This window comes from Crocuta crocuta, unplaced genomic scaffold (assembly GCF_008692635.1).
Source record: "Crocuta crocuta isolate KB4526 unplaced genomic scaffold, BGI_CrCroc_1.0 scaffold396, whole genome shotgun sequence".
NCBI lineage: Eukaryota > Metazoa > Chordata > Mammalia > Carnivora > Hyaenidae > Crocuta > Crocuta crocuta.
This window is the reverse complement of record NW_027533259.1, coordinates 2,095,737-2,118,560: the sequence shown is the minus strand read 5'-3', so window position 1 is coordinate 2,118,560 and position 22,824 is coordinate 2,095,737. Positions and strand designations below refer to the sequence as shown.

The window sequence follows — 22,824 nt, the reverse complement described above, 5'->3', positions numbered from 1 at the left end:
GAGCGCGCGAACGTGTGCGAGCATGAGCGGGGGAGGGGCAGAGAGGGAGACACAGAATCCGAAGCAGGCTCCAGGCTCAAAACTGTCAGCACAGGGCCCGAAGCAGGGCTTGAACTCACGAGCACTGAGATCATGACCCCAGCCAAAGTCGGATGCTGAACCAACTGAGCCACCCAGGTGCCCCTAAAATTTTTATTTTTAAATGTTTTTGAAATAAATAATAAAATCCCTTTTATACTTTAAAAAAGCAGAAAATTCCACAAATTTACTGTACATCTACCTATATTTGAAGAAAAATGCCAAAAATCTGTTTTTGGTTGAATAAAAGGTTAGCAGTCCTAACAAGTACTGCAAAAACATCTTCCAGCTATGATAAATTAGAGGTGAAGCATCTGCTTCAGAAAACTCGCACTGGTAAAATGACCAAATTATCATTCTGCATTCTGACTTATAATGATTTGGAAATTAGCAAAATTATTAGTTTAAATACATCCTGTATAGCTTATAAGCCAACAACTAAATCAGTAGAAAGTATAAAGTTATGTAAATGTTATTGCAATTAATGCAACCTCTGTGGGGAAAGATCAAGTTGATTCATGACCAAAAAATTCAACTGATGTAGAAATACACAGTCCAAAGATATTCCAATACGTGTATGGTATCATGACGTGAGTTCAAAAAGCAGAGAGAGTAGAAATGGAAATGTTTATTTTTGAAAAAATTTACCTGTATACTTTGCTCAAAATTTTTCTTTTTTAGACTCTTAAAAGTGATAATAAATTTATAAGGACATTTTAATTTAATTTTTTCCTTATCGAATTATGCACACCTAAACAGAAAGCCATTCAGAAAATAGATACTAATTACTAAAAAAATTCAATTTGTCAGTATGGTACATAGAATTTTTTTAAATTTTTTTCATTTTTAATTTTTTTAACATTTGTTCATTTTTGAGAGACAGAGCGTGAGTGGGGGAGGAGCAGAGAAAAAGGGAGACAATCTGAAGCAGGCTCCAGGCTCTGGGCTGTCAGCACAGAGCCTAATATGGGGCTCGAACCTACGAATCACAAGATCATGACCTGAGTTGGACATTTGACAGACTGAGCCACCTCGATGCCCCTGGACTACTTAAAGGAACAATGTATGTTCCTTTTCATATTTCTGGGCTACTTCTTGACATTAGAGTGCACTGTTTCTTATAATATAGCAATATAATAATTCTTTTACAACTCATGAGTTGTGGAATTACAGTGAACTATTTTTAAAAATAATTTTTCAAAATGCTGAGTGATCAAATATCAATGATAATATGTAATATATGTAAAATTAAATACCCTTTATTTTTTAAAGATAATTTTCCTGTTTAAAAGTCACTTTATAAACCTGTACTAATAATTTTAGAAATACACTCTTCCTCTGGGAAAAGAGCAGGCAATATGGCTTAATATTTTAAAATAAGTGACACACATGACTACAATCTTAAAGAACTATATTCCCACTATCTTCACCTCACTATAAGATTATGGAGGATGTGGGCAAGGATGTGTAAGAGAGGACAGAAGTATCAAAAGTTTGAAAAAGATCATGCAAAAAATTTCCAAATTACCATTTTTCAACAAGGAAAAAAGAAGGTAAAGAAGCATAACTGTTTTTAATATGATTCTGGAAAAAAAGACAATTCAATAGTATGTTTTCTAAAGATGATAAGTGACTTTCAATAACATATCTGATCAAATTAAAATTTGAAAGTAATAGCTATAAGCTTGACCACTTCCTGCATGGAAATGGTATAATGTATCCATTCTAGCCAGGCTGACAATGAAGAATGAGAACATCAGAAGTAATGACCTGCCATTCACCAAGCTCAGATACATATACAAGAGCTACATTTGTTTTAGGTGAGTGAAATTTTTTAAATGATCCAAGACCTTGACTATAAGATTATATTAAATTGCATAAGGCTAAACTTATCTTGAAAGTCTCAGAAAAATTTAAAACCATATTTCAATTTGATAAATTTGAGCATTAACCTATTGTAAAATGTTATATGTGCTAACATTCTTTTACCTATGAGATTAAAAAATTAATGAACAGGATTTTACCTAAAACTTCATAAAGAACATATTCAGAAGAATAACAACTACAGTATTACTGCTACTAATACTATTATAAATTTGATTATCATTCTTAACTGGAATTTTAACAACTTTAAAGTTCCTTAACTTACTATTTTTATAGCTTTTTTTAAAAGAATAGATTTAAGTAACTTAAAATACTGCAATGGAAATAAAATTTCACTTCAAGAAATTGTGAACGTATGTGCCACATTTGATCAATTTTTTTAATAGGAGTAAAATCAAGCCTCTGCTTTTTTTAAAAAAATTAATTTGTATTTATTTTTTTTGATAGAGCAAGCAGAGGAGGGGCAGAGACAGGGAGACAAAGCATCCAAAGCAGGGTCTGTGCTGACAGCACAGAGCCCAATATGGGGCTCAAACTCACCAACTGTGAGATCATGACCTGAGCTGAAGTCAGGTGCTTAACTGAATGAGCCACCCAGATGCCCCTTGATCAATTTACTGTATGTAAAAAGTTATAATTATGTGATATGTAACAGCACATTACTATAAAATAAATCCTTAAAGGATAAAGAATAAGTGAGTAGAAAAATACATTATCATCTCATAGAGACACATTATAGCGAAAAGAAAAGAACTTATTTCCAAGTGGAAAATACTTATGCAACACAATTTTTTACCAACTGTATTTACATTTTCATGAACGTGTACACATATGTGCACATACACACATATATTTCATTATACATCTTCAGGCAATCGTTTTTTTCCTAATAAACCAGTGTGTGAAATTAAAGCTTTCTCTAAACATGAAGTTTTCCTAGTTCATCTTAAAGCCAGAATGCAGCAATACTGCCATCTAGTGTCCATACCAAGGAGCACTGCCAATACAAATGTCCTATTTATTTAGAAAATTAAGTGTGCACAGGTAAATTGTCATTCCTGTGGGCAAGAGTACAGTTGATGAATGAAAGGAGAAAATACAAAAGGACCCTGGGAATTAATGGAAAGGGAAAAAAATAAGCATGTGGGACAATTACCCTTTTTCTGAATATGATTTCAGCCACATTTTGTTCTTAAACAGAGTGTGTTACTGGACTTACCTGGATACTTTATTGACCAAGCTCCTATCATTTTCCCTTAAATCTCTAGTCTAACTGAACTTTACTCGTTGGAAGTAAGATGTCCGCTTTATCTCTTACTTTTTATTTACCATTTTCTCATTTTTGTACAATAAACATGTATCACTTACGTAAACTAGAATTAAAGAAAAAACAATCCTACTCATTCTCCACAGCCCAGCTCCATTTTGTGCCTTCTCTGTGAAGTCGTCTTTCTCTCATCCTGCCCTATCCTCTCTGCTCTAAAATTCTCAGCAGCACTATCAAGCATCCATTTACAGCCTTACAGCATTATTGTTATGTATATGTTTTACCCCTCCCAGAATAAATTATAAGCTCTTTGAAAGGAAAAAAAAACCATTTATTATCCTTCTTTCCATCCCCAACAAAGGTAATTTTTGGGCATCTATGAAGTACAATCACATGTGATGCAAATGCCTTCCTTTTCTGTTTAGAACGGTCTACCTCGCTTCTCTAGACTTTGGTACGTAAAAATTATTCATTGTGTCATATTGAGAATATCATTTAACCTCGCTAAGGCTGTTTCCTATAATAAAGTTCATAATACCTGCTTTCTGTTTCACAGTTATTGCCAGAGCAAAAACAAAACAAAAATGTCATATAGTGTATGTAGAAAGCTATTAACAAAATGTAAGTCTGATTAAAAAGCAATTTCAGGAGCACCTGGGTGGCTTAGTTGATTAGGGGTCTGACTTTGGCTCAGGGCATGATCTCACGATTTGTATGTTCAAGCCCCATGTTGGGCTCTGTGCTGACAGCTCGGAGCCTGGAGCCTGCTTTATATTCTGTGTCTCCCTCTCTCTCTGCTCCTCCCCTGTTCGTGTTCTATCTCTCAAGAATAAATAAACATTGAAAAAAATTTTTTAAGTAATTTCAGACAAAACTTTTTAAAAGATATATGAAAAAAATCCCTGTAATACAGATTAAAACTGAATTAGATTTTTTAAATTAACAGCATTAAGGCTACCAATCTACCTACCTATTATTTACATAGCTTAATAACCAACTAGAATACCTTTCTTCAAGAACACAATAAATGTAGATAAGAATTTTCTATAAATTCTGACATATAAAAATTATCTAACTTTAGGGCTGAGAATGTTAAGAACGTATCTGTTTTTGGTTCTCAAAGTCTTCTTTAAATGAAAACTTAAAAGTTACCACCATACAAAAATGTTATTATTTTATATATTTTTCAACCTAAAAACATACACACATAACAAAATGCTCATTGAAAATTCCAGGGTGAGTGCTTTTCATTATCTTCTAGGCATTCACACCATGTTGTAAGAACTGTTCTTATGTACTAATTAAGAAATCTATTGTGACCATATATTTAATAAATAAGTTTTTCTTAAAATGTCAACCAAAATAAAAACCTTAATGACTTTATTTTGTTTTTAAAGTCTTATTTCATATTTTTAGGCTAGTGCTGCCATCTAGTGAAAATTCTGAGAACGTAACCATTCTGGGAATTTTTTTTTTAAATCATACTGTGGGGGCACCTGGTTGGCTTGGCTCACGCCACAATCTCATGGTTCATCAGACTGAGCCCCACATCACACTGTGTGCTGAGACACAGAGCCTCCTGGGATTCTCTCTCTTTTCTCTGCCCCTGCCCTGCTCATGCTTGTGCTTGGTCTCTAAATAAATAAATAAATAAACATTTTTTTTAACAAATCATACTGTCAACTAATATCTATGTGAGGAGTAAGGATATTATAACTTTCCTACAAATACATTTTTAAAAATTGTCTTCATTAGATTATATTTCTACATTATAATTCTTCAAATTAATCATGAAGCCACTTATTTAATCACCAAGATAATTATAATCATTTAATTTAAAAATTCCTTTNAGACACAGAGCCTCCTGGGATTCTCTCTCTTTTCTCTGCCCCTGCCTTGCTCATGCATGTGCTTGGTCTCTAAATAAATAAATAAATATTTTTTTTAACAAATCATACTGTCAACTAATATCTATGTGAGGAGTAAGGATATTATAACTTTCCTACAAATACATTTTTAAAAATTGTCTTCATTAGATTATATTTCTACATTATAATTCTTCAAATTAATCATGAAGCCACTTATTTAATCACCAAGATAATTATAATCATTTAATTTAAAAATTCCTTTATTGAGGGGCATCTGGGTGGCTCAGTCAGTTAAGCATCCAATTCTTGATTTCAACTCAGGTTATGGTCTCATGGTTTATGAGTTTGAGCCCCACATCAGGGCTGTCAGCACAGAGCCTGCTTGGGATTCTTTTCTCCCTCTCTGCCCCTCTCCTGCTCATTATTTATTAAAAAATAAACAAACACACACAAAACATCCCTTTATTGAAAAAAGAAAACATCCAAAACATCAAGCTGTTTTTGTCATCAAGTTATACCTATAAATAAAAGAAAATTCAGGGATACCCTCAAAGATGCTATATTTGGAAATTTCAAGTACTTACCAAGAACAAAGTTCATACCAGTTAAAATGGTAACATATGCTGACTAAAAATCTAAATGCCTGGAACTATACCAACTATACTACTGGAAGAATTCCATAAAAATAAAGATGACAGATAATAACCTATTAGTAAGCTTACCTGGGAAAAGATGTTCGCGGTTGGAGCAACTCTGCTGTCCACAATACTATACAATATTGCTAATAACCTGTCGAGTGGAAATGGTTTTGGGCCAAGAAGATGATTGCTTGTCTGTAACAATAAAAGAACACGGATTTTATTCTTACAGAAGAGCATTCACTTTCTGCACTACAAATTCCTTGTAACAATACACATATACTGTTCCCCAAAGACCTTAACAACTCTAACTTCCAGTCTCTACATTAAAATTTTAGCTGATATGATCATGAATTATCTTTCAACTTTTCCTTCAAGGTTTTCTGACTTAGCATAAAACTAACAAGTCATCCATCTCAGTCCTGAACGTCCTGAAGATCATATCTATTTTGCTGCTGTAACTACATGTTCAGGGAGTTATCCAAGTCATTTGTCAAAACAGTGCAAATCTAAAACCAGGGTCTAGGTCCTAAGTCCTAGACAGAACTTATTCCTTACTTCTCACTATTTATTCCTCTGTGTTCCATCACCAGGAAAACACATTTGTTCCATATAAGTAATTCTAAAAAATTAGTTATAGTAAATACTAGCTTAGAAAACTAATAAAATATTTAGTAATTTATAAGCTGTCAGCCTGAAACAACCTAAACTTTAAAACTGAAAAATTGCAACATGTTCATACTTGTGTACAAATTCACATGATACAATACTTGTTATTAAAAAACTGAAGTGCTCAGGGTGACTGGGTGGCTCAGTTGGTTGAGAGTCTGACTCTGGCTCAGGTCATGATCTCACAGTTCACAAGTTTGCCCCGCATTGAGCTCTGTGCTGATAGCTCAGAGCCTGGAGCCTGCTTCAGATTCTGTGTCTCCCTCTCTCTTTGCCCCTCTCCTGCTAATATTCTCTCCCCTCCCCCCCACCTCTCTCCTCTTTCTCAAAAATAAATAAACATGAAAAAAGAAAAAAGAAAAGTCAAGTACTCAAGGTCCACTCAGTAAGATAATTTTAGTAGCACTGCTAGAATTTAAGTATCTATATTAAGCAATGAAAAATAAATGGAAATCTTTATTTACATGCAAGAGAATAATTATTTCTTTAAAGAAGAACGACTAAAAAGATGCCTACACAGAGTTTACAAAATGTTTATCCCAGCTGTTTATATCTAAAAAATAGTTCAGAAATCATTTTCCAGGTCTTAAATTTTATATCCTTTCTCATTAAATACTTCAAATACTTAGAAAAGTACGGAGGCCAATATAACAATGTACCCAGCACCAAATTTTATCAAACCCTGACATTATGCAATATGTGCAAAGAAATAAAACATCAGATCACATTACAGATAAATTGAAGCTCCCTTACACCCCTCTCACATCTCATTTTCTCCCTAGAAGGAACCACAATCCAGAATTTGGTGTTTTTGCCACTTTCATTACAGTTTTTACACCAGTGTTACATATGTATTCATAAATAATATATAGCACTATCTGCAACATCTAATCTCATATAAATACTATTTTGGACTATCACTCTACCAAGTTGCTTTTCTCCAACATGTTTTTGCGATTTATCCATATTGATATATGTATCTCTAATCCTATTTTTTAAAATTTGTTTTAATGTTTATTTTTGAGAAAGAAAGAGTGACAAGAGTGTGAGAGGTGGAGGAGCTGAGAGAGAGGGACACACAGGGAGACTCCAGGTTCTGAACTGTCAGCACAGAGCCTGACACAGGGCTTGAACTCACGAATTGTGAGATCATGACCTAAGCCAAAGTCAGATGCTCAACCAACTGAGCCACCCACGTGCCCCACTCTAATCCCATTTATAAACTACCCAACAGAATTCCATTTGATGACAAATCACTATCTGCTTCTAAAAATTCATCATTATCCTTCATCACAAATAATAATGTGATGGACAATCTTGTACATTTCCCCTTGTGTACATATGTGAGTCTCCCTAAATGGAATTGCTAAATTAAAGGAAAGGGCACAGACAATGCGGTGTGCTCACCAACGTTTTGTTCTCAGGCACACAGGAAGACTACATTTCTCAGTATCATACTTCCTGCAGTTAGATGAATACGGGTGACTATGATGTAACTGACTTCAGCCTAGCCTTTCAAACCTTTAATCTTCTTTTAGTCCTTTAATCTTCTTACCCTTTGGTGGCAACTTTGGAAATCACCATGTTTTACTTGGCATCACTATAAAAGAAGGCCATCCAACTCATACTCCGTTGTGTCAGGAATAACACATAAACCTTTGTCATGTAAAGCCGCTGAGGATTTGGGGGTTTGTTTTTTACTACAGCATAGCCTGGTCTATCCTGACAAATACAAAGTACAGTCACATATGAACTTTAATTATTGCCAACCTACAGAATATGCCGGCTCCTATTCTTCTACAGCAACATTTGAAAGCATCAGAATTTTTTTTTTTAGTTTTGCCAATCCAAGAGCATGAAATATCAGCTATGGTTTAAAGATTCATTTCTCTCACTAGTGAATGAGGCTGATGATCATGTCAGCTTTGTTAGACATTCAGGTTCCTTTTTGTGTCATTTACCCACTTGTCAATTGGATTTTTGCCTTTTTGTTACTGGCCTGTATAGTAAGTCTTTAACAAATTCTAGATATGAATCATCTGACAGTTGTATGAGATTAATAAGAGTGGTTAACATCATGGTAGGCTTTCGAGTCAGAAAGTCCTGAAACTGCATGCTGGTTCTACAACATTAACTAGATAACCTTGTGCCAGTTACTGAATTAATTTCTCTTTAATAGTTACTTAGTTTCCTCACCTAGAAAATGAAGAGAATCATAGAAACCACATTCAACAGGTCACTGTGAGAACTCAAGTAAGATCAAACACAGAGCCTCACCATATTTGGATTATAAATGCTCAAAAGCTTTTAATACAGTCATCATGATACACCTGTTTATGTGTTCTTTTTCTTTTCTAGATAACTGCCCTGAAAACAGGAAATGTTTTATTCACCTTTTTATCCCTAGCACTTCGGATCATTAAATAAATGAATGGATGAATGAACAATGAATAAATCAATGAAATGATGTTCAAGAAAGAAAGGAAAAAATAAAGGAAAATATTGAGATACCTAAATGGAATAAGTATCCCTGTCCTCATTAACACTTAGAAGTGACTTGATATTAAGTAAAAAGTTCCTAAATTCCAGAAGTAGTGGGAATCATGTGGGAGGCAACTCAGCCTGAGAATTGCATTGTGAATACCTACTTCTTTGATTTTCACTTTTTAAATTTTCTGATTATAAAACACATATCCAATTTAAAATTAAAGTGTTCTGTGGCACGTAAGGCATATGATAATTTATCTTCCTCACTGAACTGGTTTTGTGTGCTATAAATGCAAGGTGGCTTCTCACCTAGAGGGGAAGACAAAGTCTGAGAAATGCCTACAAATTCACTGTAGAGCTCAAGAAGGAAGGTCTGTAAGAATAGAAGAATCAAAAAAGGAAATCAAATCAATTACTGAGGAGTTAAATGGCATGAAACTTGGTGTCAAGTTACATAAAGAAAAATAGAGACAGAAACTTAATATGGATATCTATACCCCCCCAAAAAAACCCAGAAAACAATTCAAAGAAGGGGGGAAGGGGACTATGAATGAGGAGAGGGGGAAAACTTTTGTTTTTCTATGTAAGCTAACTGGCAAGTAATCTGGCGTCATGCATATGCATTTGTTGAATTAAAAAGTAAAATCTTAAAAAAAAGCGTCAACTGAGTACACACAGAAAGAATACACAATTGAAGATATGTAATATTTTCAAAACAACTGTTATAATAATTATTCATGTGGTTTGCTTTTTAAAGTTTGATGCCTGATTAGATTGAGAGCTTCAGGAGGGCAGACACAATACCTGTTCTGTTCTCTGTTATATCCATAGCATCCAGCAGAGTGCTTGGCATAAAATAAGCCTTCAATCACAACTTCAGGAGGAGAGGGAACAAAAATATAAACTAACAACTGTAAAGTTTCTTTTAAGCTCAGAATTTAAAACGACATGAACCAAAGACAAAAGAGGCTATTATAAAATTCAAATCAATAAGAGTAACATCAGAAGAACTAGAGTTTAGTGGTGTCTGGGGGGCTCAGTCGGTTAAGAATCTGATTCTTGATTTCGGCTCAGGTCATGATCTCAGTTTGCTGTTCAGGTCCTGTGTTGGGCTCTGCACAGATGGTATGGAGCCTGTTTGGAATTCTTTCTCTCTCCCTCTCTCTGCCCCTCCCCCACTCATGCTCACTTGCCTGCAGGTATACTCTCTCTCAAAAGAATAAATTAACACGAAGAAGAAGGAGAAAAAGAGAAGAAAAGAAGGAGGAGGAGGAGGAGAAGAAAGAAAGAAAGAAAGAAAGAAAGAAAGAAAGAAAGAAAGAAAGAAAGAAAGAAAGAATTAGCAGTAGTAATAGTAGACTTCCTTTACAACTACAGGCATCTTCATGAGGTCTTTGCTCATACGGTTCCCTCTGTCAAGACCATCCTCTCTTGGACTTGCACAAATCTACTCATTCCAAAGGGGCGGTCTGAGTGCAAGTTCTTCACAGTCCTCACTGATGACCAGCACTCATACATCTTCCACCTCAAAATTTTTAAATGTTTTTCTCTGTCTAAAGAATAGGCCTGAAATTCTCAGTCTTGTATTCATTCTTCAATTTTCTTCATTCTATTTATTCATTTATAAATACCCAGCAAATAACCACCAATTCCTGAGATACAGAAATGAAGAGATGAGCTTCCTTCCCTTAAGAAACTGGTGAGTGACAAAATTCCTCCACAATCTGGCTTCAAATGACTTGTCTCTGAAATTCACCAGATACTTTAGCCAATAAGATTTCATTATTTCTTTTACACCCCACACTTTTTTTACCCCTGCTTCTTGACTACAATCATTTCCTCATGTGGAATGCCCTCCTCTCCCATCTTTGCACATCCAGACCTCACCATTCTTGAGCACCCATTCATATGCAAGGCCTACCACAAATCCTTCCTTGACTACCCCAGCTGTAAGTACTCTCTCATATCAATCCTTTATGACCCAAAGCAACTACACACATAAGAAAGAGGGTACAAAATCAATGGTATGCCTATAGTGGAAAGCCTAATCAGAGATGTCTCAGTGAGCAGACAATACCAGAAGAATTTTTCTGTGCCAAGCAAATATATTTGGTAAGGAAATTTTCCTGTGAAACGCTGACTCTGTGTGAAGAGAGGAATAAAATCTTTCCTGAGAATTTCAATAGAAAATAGGGCTTAATGCTGATGGGGGGAGGGGGAGTATAATTCACAGTACCCACAATTATAAAAAGATGTTATTTTTCAAAAGACATATGTGATATAGAACCACTTGTCATAAAAAAAAATCTCTGAAGATGTTTGGTTGTGGATATAAATACAATACGTGTAGCAAAACCTGGTATGAAGGATTCCATCGCCTCCAAGACAGCAATCCCCCATCCCCATCCCACCCAAGGAGGGAGGGATTAATAAAGATGGTGGTCCGATTATGAGGGCTGAACTACTCTTTCACTTAGTTTTTTCCAGCATTTTCTTATGAAAAATGTCAAATATAATGTTGAAAGAAATCTTCCATGAACCTCTAAGGCCCTTGGAAGAGTCCACCATTAACGGTAACCTATGTGCTTACCGTCTCGTCACTCCATACTCCACCCCTTTACCCATCATTATTCTTTCTTGGGCATTCCAGAGACTGCTGCCAACAGCATGCAGCCCTCCGAAGGCTTCCGTGGCAGATCAAAGGTTAGAGCTCAACATTTGTACAGTTTTTCTTTCGATGTGAAATTGACTTACAACGAAATGCACCAATCTTAAGTGAACATTTGCTGAATTTTAACAAATGTGAACGTATGTGTGGCCCACACCCAAATATCAAGTTGTACAACAAGAACCCCTAGAAAACCTCTGTGCCCCTTCCTGCTCAACCCCCATCTCAGCCTCTACAGAAGCAACCGATGTGCTATTTCCATGGTAGACTAGTTTGCTCATCCTGGAATCCCACAGCGCCTGCTTTTCTCAAGGAGACTCCCCTCGCTCAGTGCTGTGTTCCTGGGATTCACTCTATTGGCTGTGCTAGGAATGTGTTAGGTTTATTGCTGAGTATCACTCCACTTGCAGGAAATGTGCCACCCTTTGCTTATCCACTTTCCATTATCCAGATAATGGATATGTGGGCTCCAGCTCATATCCCCAATAAGGTGGGTGAGTTCTAGTGCTCTTAAATGCCTGCACAGAAGTAAATGTAAAACCTTTCTAAAGAACACACTTCAGGCTTCAAAAATTCCAAATGACGAAGTTCAGCTAACAATTAAAAATAATAAAATGATCAGGAACAAGGCATTTTGTCAGCAAAGACAGAAAATGGAAAATCAGTAGACCAACAAGTCCTTCTAACACTGGAATATAAGAGAGAACATACAATACTTTTATGTTAAAGAAAAATATCACTAGGAAAAATAAAAGTCATCAGACTTGAAATAAACCAAGGAAATGTCTAAGAATTATAAATAAAATATACCGGAATCACAAAGATGATGTGAACACAAGAGACAAAGCCAAAGAGAAAGTCAAAACACAGAACTAAAGAGATCAGCCAGAACACAGCATAGAGACAAAGGGTAATGAAGAACGAGAAAGACTGAATAAACAGAGTACAGAGTGGGAAGGTCTAACCTACATCTAATCAGTGTCTCAGGAAGACAAGTTAGAGAGAATGAGGACAAGGCACTATTTGAAGAGTTAATTCATCAGAATTGAATAAAGGTATCCTTATTTAAATTCAATTAACAAAACAAACCCCAAGTAAAAACTTAAATCCCAGACTGACCTCAGTGAACCAGGAAAAAAAAAAATAAAACTACAGGAAAAGAAGTTCTCTTCTAGCTAGAGAAAAACACAGATATTAACAAAGGAATAACAGACTAACAGTGGATTTTTCAGCAGCAACAATAAAGCCAGAAGACGGCAAAACAATGCCCTCAAAGTCCTGAGAGAACACTATCAATTCAGGAGTGTGTACTGAGAAAAACTGCTTTTGAGAACAGGAGTGAGAAACAAAACTCAGAGCTTCTGTGATGCAAAGTTTACAGGCTGAACTTCTCCATCCTTTGCCAAGAAAAGCAGCAGTGGTTTAAATGTACAGAGTGGAACAAGCGATCTGAGTAGGCCCAATGCTCCTTCTGCCAATTTCAATCTGGCCCCACACCCCTACCTTCCTAGTGCTCAGGACCTCTAATTCCTAAACTGTTCCAGACTCCTCGGGTCAAATCTGCTTGCTTTTGGACTTAGGTGGCAACCTTCTCTGGAGGCTTAGTCACCTGTGTGTGTACCTATTAATGCAGTTCCAAACCGTGCAGGTCTCTTATCTACCCTTTATCTGTCCATTCACCTTCTGTATTTCTTCAGTGTCATTCTCACGGGTGTGTCAAAGGGGAAAAGAGGAAAACCAACTGTGGTTAGTTAAAAATTCCAGGGTAATCTTTGTCATCTATGAATTCTCTATAAAAACTTGTCAACTCACTTTTATCTCTAATATCAGCTCGCTGGAATGTGCCTTCATCACTATATTCAATATAACAAAATATGGAACCTTACCATTAAGTAACTTCTTACATCCAAATGACTAATAAAAGCACACAGTCATTCACTTCCTATCATACCCTGATTTCATGAGTTCTTCCCAACAGAGATATTAAAATGTAAGTACCTTTTCATGCTTCTTTAGGAAGTTGGTTTTCTTGATTTTCCCATGATGCTGCAATTAAGGAAAATAACTGTTAAGATGGAAAAAAAAAAGGTGATACTCCATAAAAACAGAAAATGTAATTTAAAACATGGCACATATAATACTTATTTCATATCTTAGGCTTTCTTATTTACTTCCACCTAAAATAACATATTTTAGGCTACTTTGACTTAGATTTAGAGTGTACACAAGATAACTTCTGTATGTAAAGAAAAAGGTGTTAAAATAGTGATACTTCCTAAAAGAACTTAATATATTGGCTCAGTACAGCATTATTGGTTTCTATAAAAACAAAACTTCCAAAGATAAATGGGTTTTTACTCATCCCTTAAGGCAGGCTGTCAATTCACATAAGAAACACTGACTGAGGACATTTAGTTAAGCACATGGGATTCAATAGTCCTTTGCTTTCATGAAACTAAAGACTAGTGGGAAGATAAACAAAACAACAAATAAAAACTTATTACAAATACATTTAATAATAAATAAAATTATACATATTTTTTCAAAAAGAAAAAATTCCAAAATGGAATTTCTCCAACTAATATACATGCAGAAGAGGCTTCTGAATGGTCTGCATGTCAATGTATGGAGTACACAGCACCCTTAGAACTATTCCCATCTCTCACACTTTAAACAAAACCTTATTTATATGTATTGTTAAACCTAGAATTATTACCTAAGATATAGATTATGACCTTAATTTAAAGCCTTTTTTTAGTAACCTCTCTTTTTATTCCTTTTTTTTTTTTTTTTTTTTAAAGAGAGAGAGTACAAGTGGGAGAGAAAGACAAAGGGAAAGGAGGGAGAGAGAGAAAATCCCAAGCAAGTTCCACACTCAGCCCAGAGCCCGATGTGGGGCTCAATCCCACAGACCCTTGGGATCATGACCTGAGCTAGAATCAGGAGTTGGATGCTCAACTGACTGAGCCACAAAGGCATCCCACATAGTTAGCAATCTCTTATTCTAATCTCTACCCCTGAGAAATTACAAGTGTTGAGAAATTTCAAAATATTCCTGGAATCTTCAAAAACAAAGTAAAAAGAAATAATTGTTACCTTAAGAAAGAACCTCTTGTCAGTTCTTGCTGGATTGTATGAAGCGAGGTAAGCAGCAATTAAAATAAACTTGGAATAATATGGAAGTTCCACATGAGTATATGCTGAGAGCCCTACAGAACAAAAAACTTTCATGAAGGCATTGAATAGGCTACCGCTAAGTTTCTCTTATCTTTTCTCACTTATGTTTTGACTTCCATATGGTGCTCTCTTGTACAAATGACCTATTCCCTAAGCTTAAAGTGTCATATAATGATGGTGGCAGCAGTGGTAGGAAACATCACTGTTTCCCATATGCTTGCTCATTCTATTATTTTTGCTGAGCTCCTTCTATTCTGAACTCTAAATCCTACTCATTCTGCCCTTCAAAGCCACATTTTCCATTAAGCATTCCCTGATGCCTTCCTATCAAACCAAAGTAGAAAATCTGTCCCTAATATGAATTCTAACTTTGAGTATTTAACTCATGGCCTGTGTAACTTTATACCTTGTATTAATAGTTAATTATATACATAAATTATATTTCTTACCAAGCTATACTGTTTACTGAAGGAACTGTATCTAGTATGTTTTTATAGGTATCCCTATAGTATGCTGCACAAAGGAAAAAAACTAAATGAGCAGATAAATAAAACAAGAGAGCCAGGCAAATAGCATTGATGTGTACAGGAAAGGAAGGAATCTGCTAGTTACAGAATATCTAGTATGTGTCAGACACTGTGCTAGGTGCCTTACTTAGACATCTCTGAATCTTTGTAATAACTTAAAACTAGACATTCTACCCATTTTGGTTGAGGACACTGAGGTGGACTCAAGGTTGTACAATTAGGGAATAAAGCAGACCAATCATTACAGATTTTCTAATGCCAGCATCTATTTCTTTCCATTGGAACATACAACTGGAAATCACTTGTATGGCACCTAGAGCATTTAGAAACCAAAAGAGACAAAACAGAATTGCAACACCACTTAATTTTACACCACCTCAACAACATCTAGACAGTGATCTATTTTTTAAAATATTTTCGATACATGCTTAATTATAAGTAAAAGTTCTTCTATGGAGATAAATCCAAACTGATAAGTTTCTTTAAAGAAAACAAAAGCACAAGGTTTTTTAAACTTAACCAACAGAAATGCATCCCCCAAAGTGGGTTAACATAAAACTCATGAAGTACATATATACTGAGCTAAAACTGTGTCACACAACTCAACAAAAGCATTTAAAGAAATTAAACTGCTTGAGTTTTACAGGATATAATCCAACATTTAGAAAAGAGAAAGCTGATATTTGAATTATTTCCTCTCATTAAGTAGAGCTTCAGTTAAGAGAAAATCATTCATTCAAATATCACTGTAGCTTGTAGAGTCTTTTCTGTCACACTACTTACTGACTAATGCTAACTTTAGAATTAACATCAGTATCTTAGTTATCAGTAATCAATTAAAGACATGTCTCTGGTAACTGTCTCAACATGTCCTTGGATACCTTTCAGTTGTGCTGGATCAGTGTCATCTTTCTGTAGCTTTTCCCACTGTGAACTGAAAGAAGACAGAAGAGTAATAATGGTTTGAAAATACATGAAATCAATATACTGGACTTAAGAGAGTTCTAGAAAAAACTAAAAATTTTTGATTTAAGAAAACAATTTCTTTACAAATAACATATAGATGCAATAATATACCTGTGCCTCAGTGAAATCACTGAGCGCATATTAGAATATAAACTTACATATCAACACCTAGATGTTAGTTTTAATTTTTTTAAATTTTTTAAAGTTTATTTATTTATTGGGGGGCAGGGGCAGAGAGAGAGGGATAAAGAATCGCAAGCAGGCTTCACGCTGTGAGCACAGAACCAAACACAGGACTCGAACTCATGAACTGTGAAGCTGAAATCAAGAGTAGGACGCTTAACCAACTGAGCCACCCAGGCGCCCCAATACTCAGGTGTTAATTTTTAATCTCTTTTCCTGATCATAATTTTAAAGCTATCAGAAAGTACCAATAAATAAATAACATCACCTATCCTTCAGTATAACTCCCCATGTTTCAGTTAGCATATCAGATGCAACTGTTATACACTACTTCTAACTCTGTAACAATCTCTTAAAATAAGTACCATTTCCAGCCCCTCTGGAAAACAGTGTGGAGGTTCCTCAGGAAACTAACAATAGAACTCCCGTATGACCCAGCAATAGCACTGCTAGGAATTTACCCAAGGGATACAGAAATGCTGATGCATAGGAGCACATGTACCCCAATGTTCATAGCAGCACTCTCCACAATAGCTAAAACATGGAAAGAGCCTAAGTGTCCATCAACAGATGAATGGATCAAGAAGATGTGGTTTATCTATACCATGGAATACTACATGGCAATGAGAAACAATGAAATCTGGCCATGTGTAGCAACATGGATGGACCTTGAGGGTGTTATGCTGAGCGAAATAAGTCAGGCAGAGAAGGACAAATATCATATGTTTGCACGTATAGGAGGATTAGGAGGAACTTGACGGAGGAACAAGGGGGAGAAGAAGGGCGGAAATGGTGGGGGAAAGGGAGAGAGGCAAACCATGAGAGACTCTTGAATGCTGACAAAAACTGAGGACTGATGGATGTGGGGGGAGGGGGGGATGGGCATGGAGGAGGACACTTGTGGGGATGAGCACTGAGTGTTATGTGGAAACTAATTTGACAATAAACTATTAAAAAAAAAAAAAAATAAGTACCATTTCACCAGAAAATTGAGGTCCACCCAGGACCAAGGTTAAGTTGCCCAAGGACAGGGGCGCCTGGGTGGCTTAGTCGGTTAAGCGTCCGACTGTCACTTAGGTCATGATCTCGCAGTTCGTGGGTTCGAGCCCCGCGTCGGGCTCTGTGCTGACTGCCAGCTCAGAGCCTGGAGCCTGTTTCAGAGTCTGTAACTCCCTCTCTCTCTGACCCTCCCCTGCTCACGCTGTCTCTCTCTCTCTCTCTCTCTCCCAGAAATAAATAAAACATTAAAAAAAAAAAATTAAAAAAAAAAAAGTTGCCAAAGGACACCCAGCCAGTCAGTAATGGAGCTAAGACCTGAATCCTTGTAGAATGCCTGCAAAGCTCACGCCATTTCCACTGCCTCCTCTGACCTTACTTGCAATTAAAACTATTAAACAGCCTCAAATATTATTAAGAATATAAAGTAAGGATATGACAAGTCAAATTCATTAGGAAATACACTATGGTGTAGTAAAAAGACGCCCTGAGAGACAGAAGTTTTAGCTGTATGACCTTGAATAAATCAATATACTTCTCACCAAAATATAAGGCAGTTAGATGCAGTGATCTGTAAGGACCCTCTCAAACTCATTAACTCAGCTCAAAATACTAATTTAAAAATAAATGCCAGATCAGAACGAAATATCCCAAATTTAACTGTACTTCTCCAAATCTGCAAGCAGAGCTGAAAATTATGGAGATACAGGCGTACTTCATTTTATCATGCCTCACTTTGCTGTGTTTTGCAGATGGTGCATTTTTTACAAATTGAAGATGTGTGGCAACCCTGCATCAATCAAGTCTACTGGCACCAATTTTCTAACAGCAACTGCTCACTCCATGTCTCTGTGTCACATTTTGGTAGTTCTCATACTATTTTAAATTTGTTCATCACTATTATTTGCAATGATGATCTGTGATCAGTGATCTTTGATGTTACTGCTTTAACTGTTTTAGGGGTTCAAAACATATGCCCATATAAGATGGGAAACTTAAACGCTCCAATGACTGACCATTTCCCCATCTCTCCCTCTCCTTGGGCCTTCTTATTCCCTAAGACACAGTAATATTGAAATTAGGCCAATTAATAACCCTACAATGGCCTCTGAGTATTCAAGTGAAAGGAAAAGTCACATCTCTCACTTTAAATCAAAAGTCAGAAATGATTAAGGTCAGTGAGGAAGTCCTGTCAAAAGCCAAGATAGGCTGGAAGCTAGGCCTCTTGCACCAAACAGCCATATTTTGAACATAAAGGAAAAGTTCTTAAAGGAAACTCAAACTGCTACCCCCAGTAAACACATAAATGATAAGAAAGCAAAAGAGCATTACTGCTGTCTGGACAAAGTATTAGTGGTCTGGGCAGAAGATTAAGTCAGCCACAACACTCCCTTCAGCCAAAGCCTAATCCAGAGCAAAGTCCAACTCTCTTCAATTCTATGGAGGCTGAGAGGAGTGAGGAAGCTACAGAAGAAAAGTCTGAAGCTGGCAGAGGTTGGTTCACAAGGTTTAAGGAAAGAGGACAGAGGACATCTCCATAACATACAAGAGCAGGGTGAAGCAGACGGTGCCAATGTAGAAACTGCAGTAGCTGTCTACAAGATCAAGCTGAGATCATTAATGAAGGCGGCTACACTAAACAAGAGATTTTCAGTGCAGGTGAAACAGCCTTCTCCTGCAAGATGCCGCCATCTGGGACTTTCATAGCTAGAGAGTTGACTCTCTGGTTAGGGGCTAATGTAGCTGGTGACTTTAAGTTGAAGCCAATGCTCAATGACTGTTCCAAAAATCCTAAGGCCCTTAAAAATTATGCTCAATCTACTCTGCCTATGCTCTGTCAATGGAATAACAATCCCGGATGGCAGCACATTTATTTACAGCATGGTTTACTGAGTATGTTAAGCCCACTGTTGAGACCGACTCCTCAGAAAAGATTCCTTTCAACATGTGACTGACTGCTCATTAACAAAATATCAACAAGAACAAGAGTTTGGAAGAAGCTGATTCCAACCCTCATGATCAGCTTTGAGGGGTTCAAGACCTCAGTGGAGGAAATAACTGCAGACGGGATGGAAACAGCACGAGAACTAGGATGTTAAGTGGAGCCTGAGGATGGGGCTGCATGGCCATGATCTCATGAACTTTAATGGATGAGGAGTTGCTTGTGATGCATGAGTAGTTTCCTGAGATGGAATCTACTTCTGGTGAAGATGCTAGGAAGATTTTTGAAATGACATCAAAGGATTTAGAATTCTATATAAACTTAGTTGATAAGGCAGCAACAGGGTTTAAGAGGACTGACTGATTCTGAAAGTTCTACTGTGGGTAAAATGCTATCAAACAGCACTGTCAACAAAATGGCAGCAAATTACATCGTTGTCTTAAGAAACTGCCACAGCTACCCCAACTTTCAGCAACCACCAGTCAGCAGCCATCAACATCAAGTCAAGACCCTCCACCAGCAAAAAATTAAAACTCACTGAAAGTTCAGATGATGGTTAGCAATATTTAGCAGTAACATATTTTTTATAAAGGTATGTACATTGGTTGGTTTGTTTGTTTTTAGATAATGCTATTGCACTCTTAATAGATAGTAGTATAGGATAAACTAACTTATATATGTACAAGGAAACCAAAGAAACTCATTTGGCTCACTTTACTGCGTTATTTTTTATTGCAGTAGACTGGAACAGAAGCTGCAACGTCTCCAAGGTACACCTGCACAATAATATGGGAAATTCCAACAGGCTACCAGTAACCTATGTGGACAGCAGACCCAGTACAGCAAGCTGACTTTCAAAATAGATCACTTCTGCCACCTATGGCTCAATAATGCTTCACAGGTTATAAGGCATTTTCATTACTTCTTATAAAAGCCAAGAAAGATAAATTTTATCATTTACATTGTTATAACCCAGACTTTGAGATAGTTTAAATTGATAAGATTTTTTTATATGGCAAGTACCCCTGTAATGTTAAACTCTCAAAGGACAACCAAGTGAAAAAATGACCATCTTTAATGAAAAAAGAGGAAACTAACATTTACCAAGTGTCTTCTATGAACCCAGCTCTTAAAATATTCCACTTATCATTCATGAGTTTATAAAGCAGACAGGATCACTTCTTTTTTTTTCCTTTGTTTTTCTTTTTTTTTTTTTTTTTAAATAAATGACGAAACTCAAAGTCAGAGAAGTTAATCCAAGGCTACAAAGTGGAACCAGTTTAAACTGAGATCTGACTAAAAAGTTTATCCATGTTTTAAATAAATGTTTATGAATTATCAATTTCCAGAGGTGATTCAGAGTCAGAGTAGTTGGTTAATTAGGTCAAATAGGCTAGAATTTTAAGATGAACCAGGGAACAAGGTTAGAGTCTTTTTCATAATTTGTCCATACTGCTTATAAAAGCTCTACAACCAACATGTACTCCCAGCATCAGCCTGGTGAGTCAGGACCTACCCTTCCAGGACTTTATTCTTTATTCTGCTTATCCAAATTATTTAATCTCAATTAGGAAATATAAAATATGTGATTTTTTAAAATTTATTTTAAAATATTTAAATTTTTACATGTGTGAAGGGTCAGGGATAGTGGGAAAAATATAGATGAGTCACAACTTGAAGCAATGTGAATGCTTTCAAATGGACCAGTAAGTATCACCGCTGAGAATGCCATTTCCCTACCATCCTATGGAAAATCTCACTGGTCCTTTATATCGCACTGCAAGAAAAAAACGGAACTTAAGGGCATTCCATATGATTGGACTACAAAGGTAGCCAGGTGGAACAAAAATGCAAACTGTCCTAACTACCAAAAATTTTTTCAAAGACAAATAACTGCATAAATAAATTCAGCAAATTAACATGACAAAGTTAATATAACATATACATTTCGTATCAATAAATACAAATGAATGTAATTCACCCATTAAAGAAAAGGGTTTTCAAACTGCCTCAGCAAAGGGCCTGGGTGGCTCAGTCGGTAAAGTTTCTGGATCTTGGTTTTGGCTCCGGTCATGATTCCAAGTCCCTGGGATCAAGCCCTGCATCCAGCTATGCACTGACAGTACAGAGCCTGATCCTGCTTGAGATTCTCTCTCTCTCCTTCTCTCTCTGCTCCTCCTCCCCACCAAAAAAATAAATAAACATTTAAAACAAAACAAAATGTCTTATCGAGGGAGGAGGTTAGATTAGCAAATTATCTCTGTGCTCTATCCTTCCGGGAAAAAAACACATTATAGGTTATATATTAATTGCAAAAGGAAAGAAGTGCCTTTGCATACATCAAGATTTATGTGCATACACATGCATATTTTTTAAGATAATATTTTATTTTTAAGTTTATTTATTTTGAAAGAGAAAGTGTATGCATGTGTGCGCATGTGAGGGGGAGGGGCAGAAGGGAGGGGCAGAAAAAGAGAGAGAGAATCCCAAGCAGGCTCCACACTGTCAGCACAGAGCCCCACACAGGGCTCAATCTCACAAACAGTGAGATCATAAACTCAGCCAAAATCAAAGTCAGACACTTAATTGACTGAGCTATCCAAGCACTCCCAAAAATTATATAATGTTTTTAGGAAAAAGAGTAAACAAGGTAAGGGTGGATATGAGACTTCTTTGAATATATGTTTTGAAAAATATAGTTATACTTCTGGGGGCACCTGCGTGGCTTAGTTAGTTAAGCATCCAACTTTGGCTCAAGTCATGATCTCATGATTTGTGAATTTAAGCCGTGAATTGGGCTTTCTGCAGTCAGCACAGAGCCTGCTTCAGATCCTCTGTCTCTGTCTCTGTCTGCCTTTCCACTACTCACGCATTCTCTCTCTCAAGAATAAACATCTGAACGCACACAAACACACACACACACACACACACACACACAAATTGTACTTCTGACTTATTGACACCCATGTGTTACCTGTACGGCAATCAGTAAACCCACTCTACTTTTCCCTCTCTTTCCCTTCTCTTTCTATGATTTAACTTTGTAACTGTGTTATTTCTTCCCTATCAGACAGAACATGTAATATTCATAATAGTCATTTACCCTTGTTTTCATCTTTTAGTTCTGAGCTAAGATTAACTGAATTCAGTGCTCATCATCAACCCTTTTGCTAAAGTTTCCCCAGTCATGCCTGTTGCACACCCTTTTCAGTAGAAGACTCTTGGGAAAGTGTTTATGAGCAGTATTCCTAGAGTTCTTACATGTTTACAATGGTTTCTAGAGCCCTGCTACTTGAACGATAGGTTGGCTGGATACAAAATTCCTTGCCTTACACTTCCTTTCTTGTTAAGTTTCTTGAAAATGTTGCTCCCCTGTTGTTTCTCTTCATTAGATTCACTGCCCTTTTTAAGTAGCTGACCTTTCTGCCTAGATTCTCAGAAATAGTTGGTTTTTTTGTTTGTTTGTTTTAGAGC

The 22,824-nt window shown here is 36.3% G+C and overlaps 1 protein-coding gene across 1 annotated transcript in view; it reads right to left on the bottom strand.

Annotated features, from left to right (window-relative positions):
* ORC5 (origin recognition complex subunit 5) overlaps positions 1 to 22,824 on the bottom strand; it is an 85,650-nt gene that overhangs the window by 29,748 nt on the left and 33,078 nt on the right. The window contains exons 9-12 of the mRNA XM_077746928.1: positions 16,145 to 16,197; positions 14,656 to 14,768; positions 13,558 to 13,605; positions 5,820 to 5,930 (exon numbers count right to left, since the gene is read on the bottom strand). Of these exons, the coding sequence (XP_077603054.1) occupies positions 5,820 to 5,930; positions 13,558 to 13,605; positions 14,656 to 14,768; positions 16,145 to 16,197 (325 nt within the window). The remainder of the gene's footprint in view (positions 1 to 5,819; positions 5,931 to 13,557; positions 13,606 to 14,655; positions 14,769 to 16,144; positions 16,198 to 22,824) is intronic.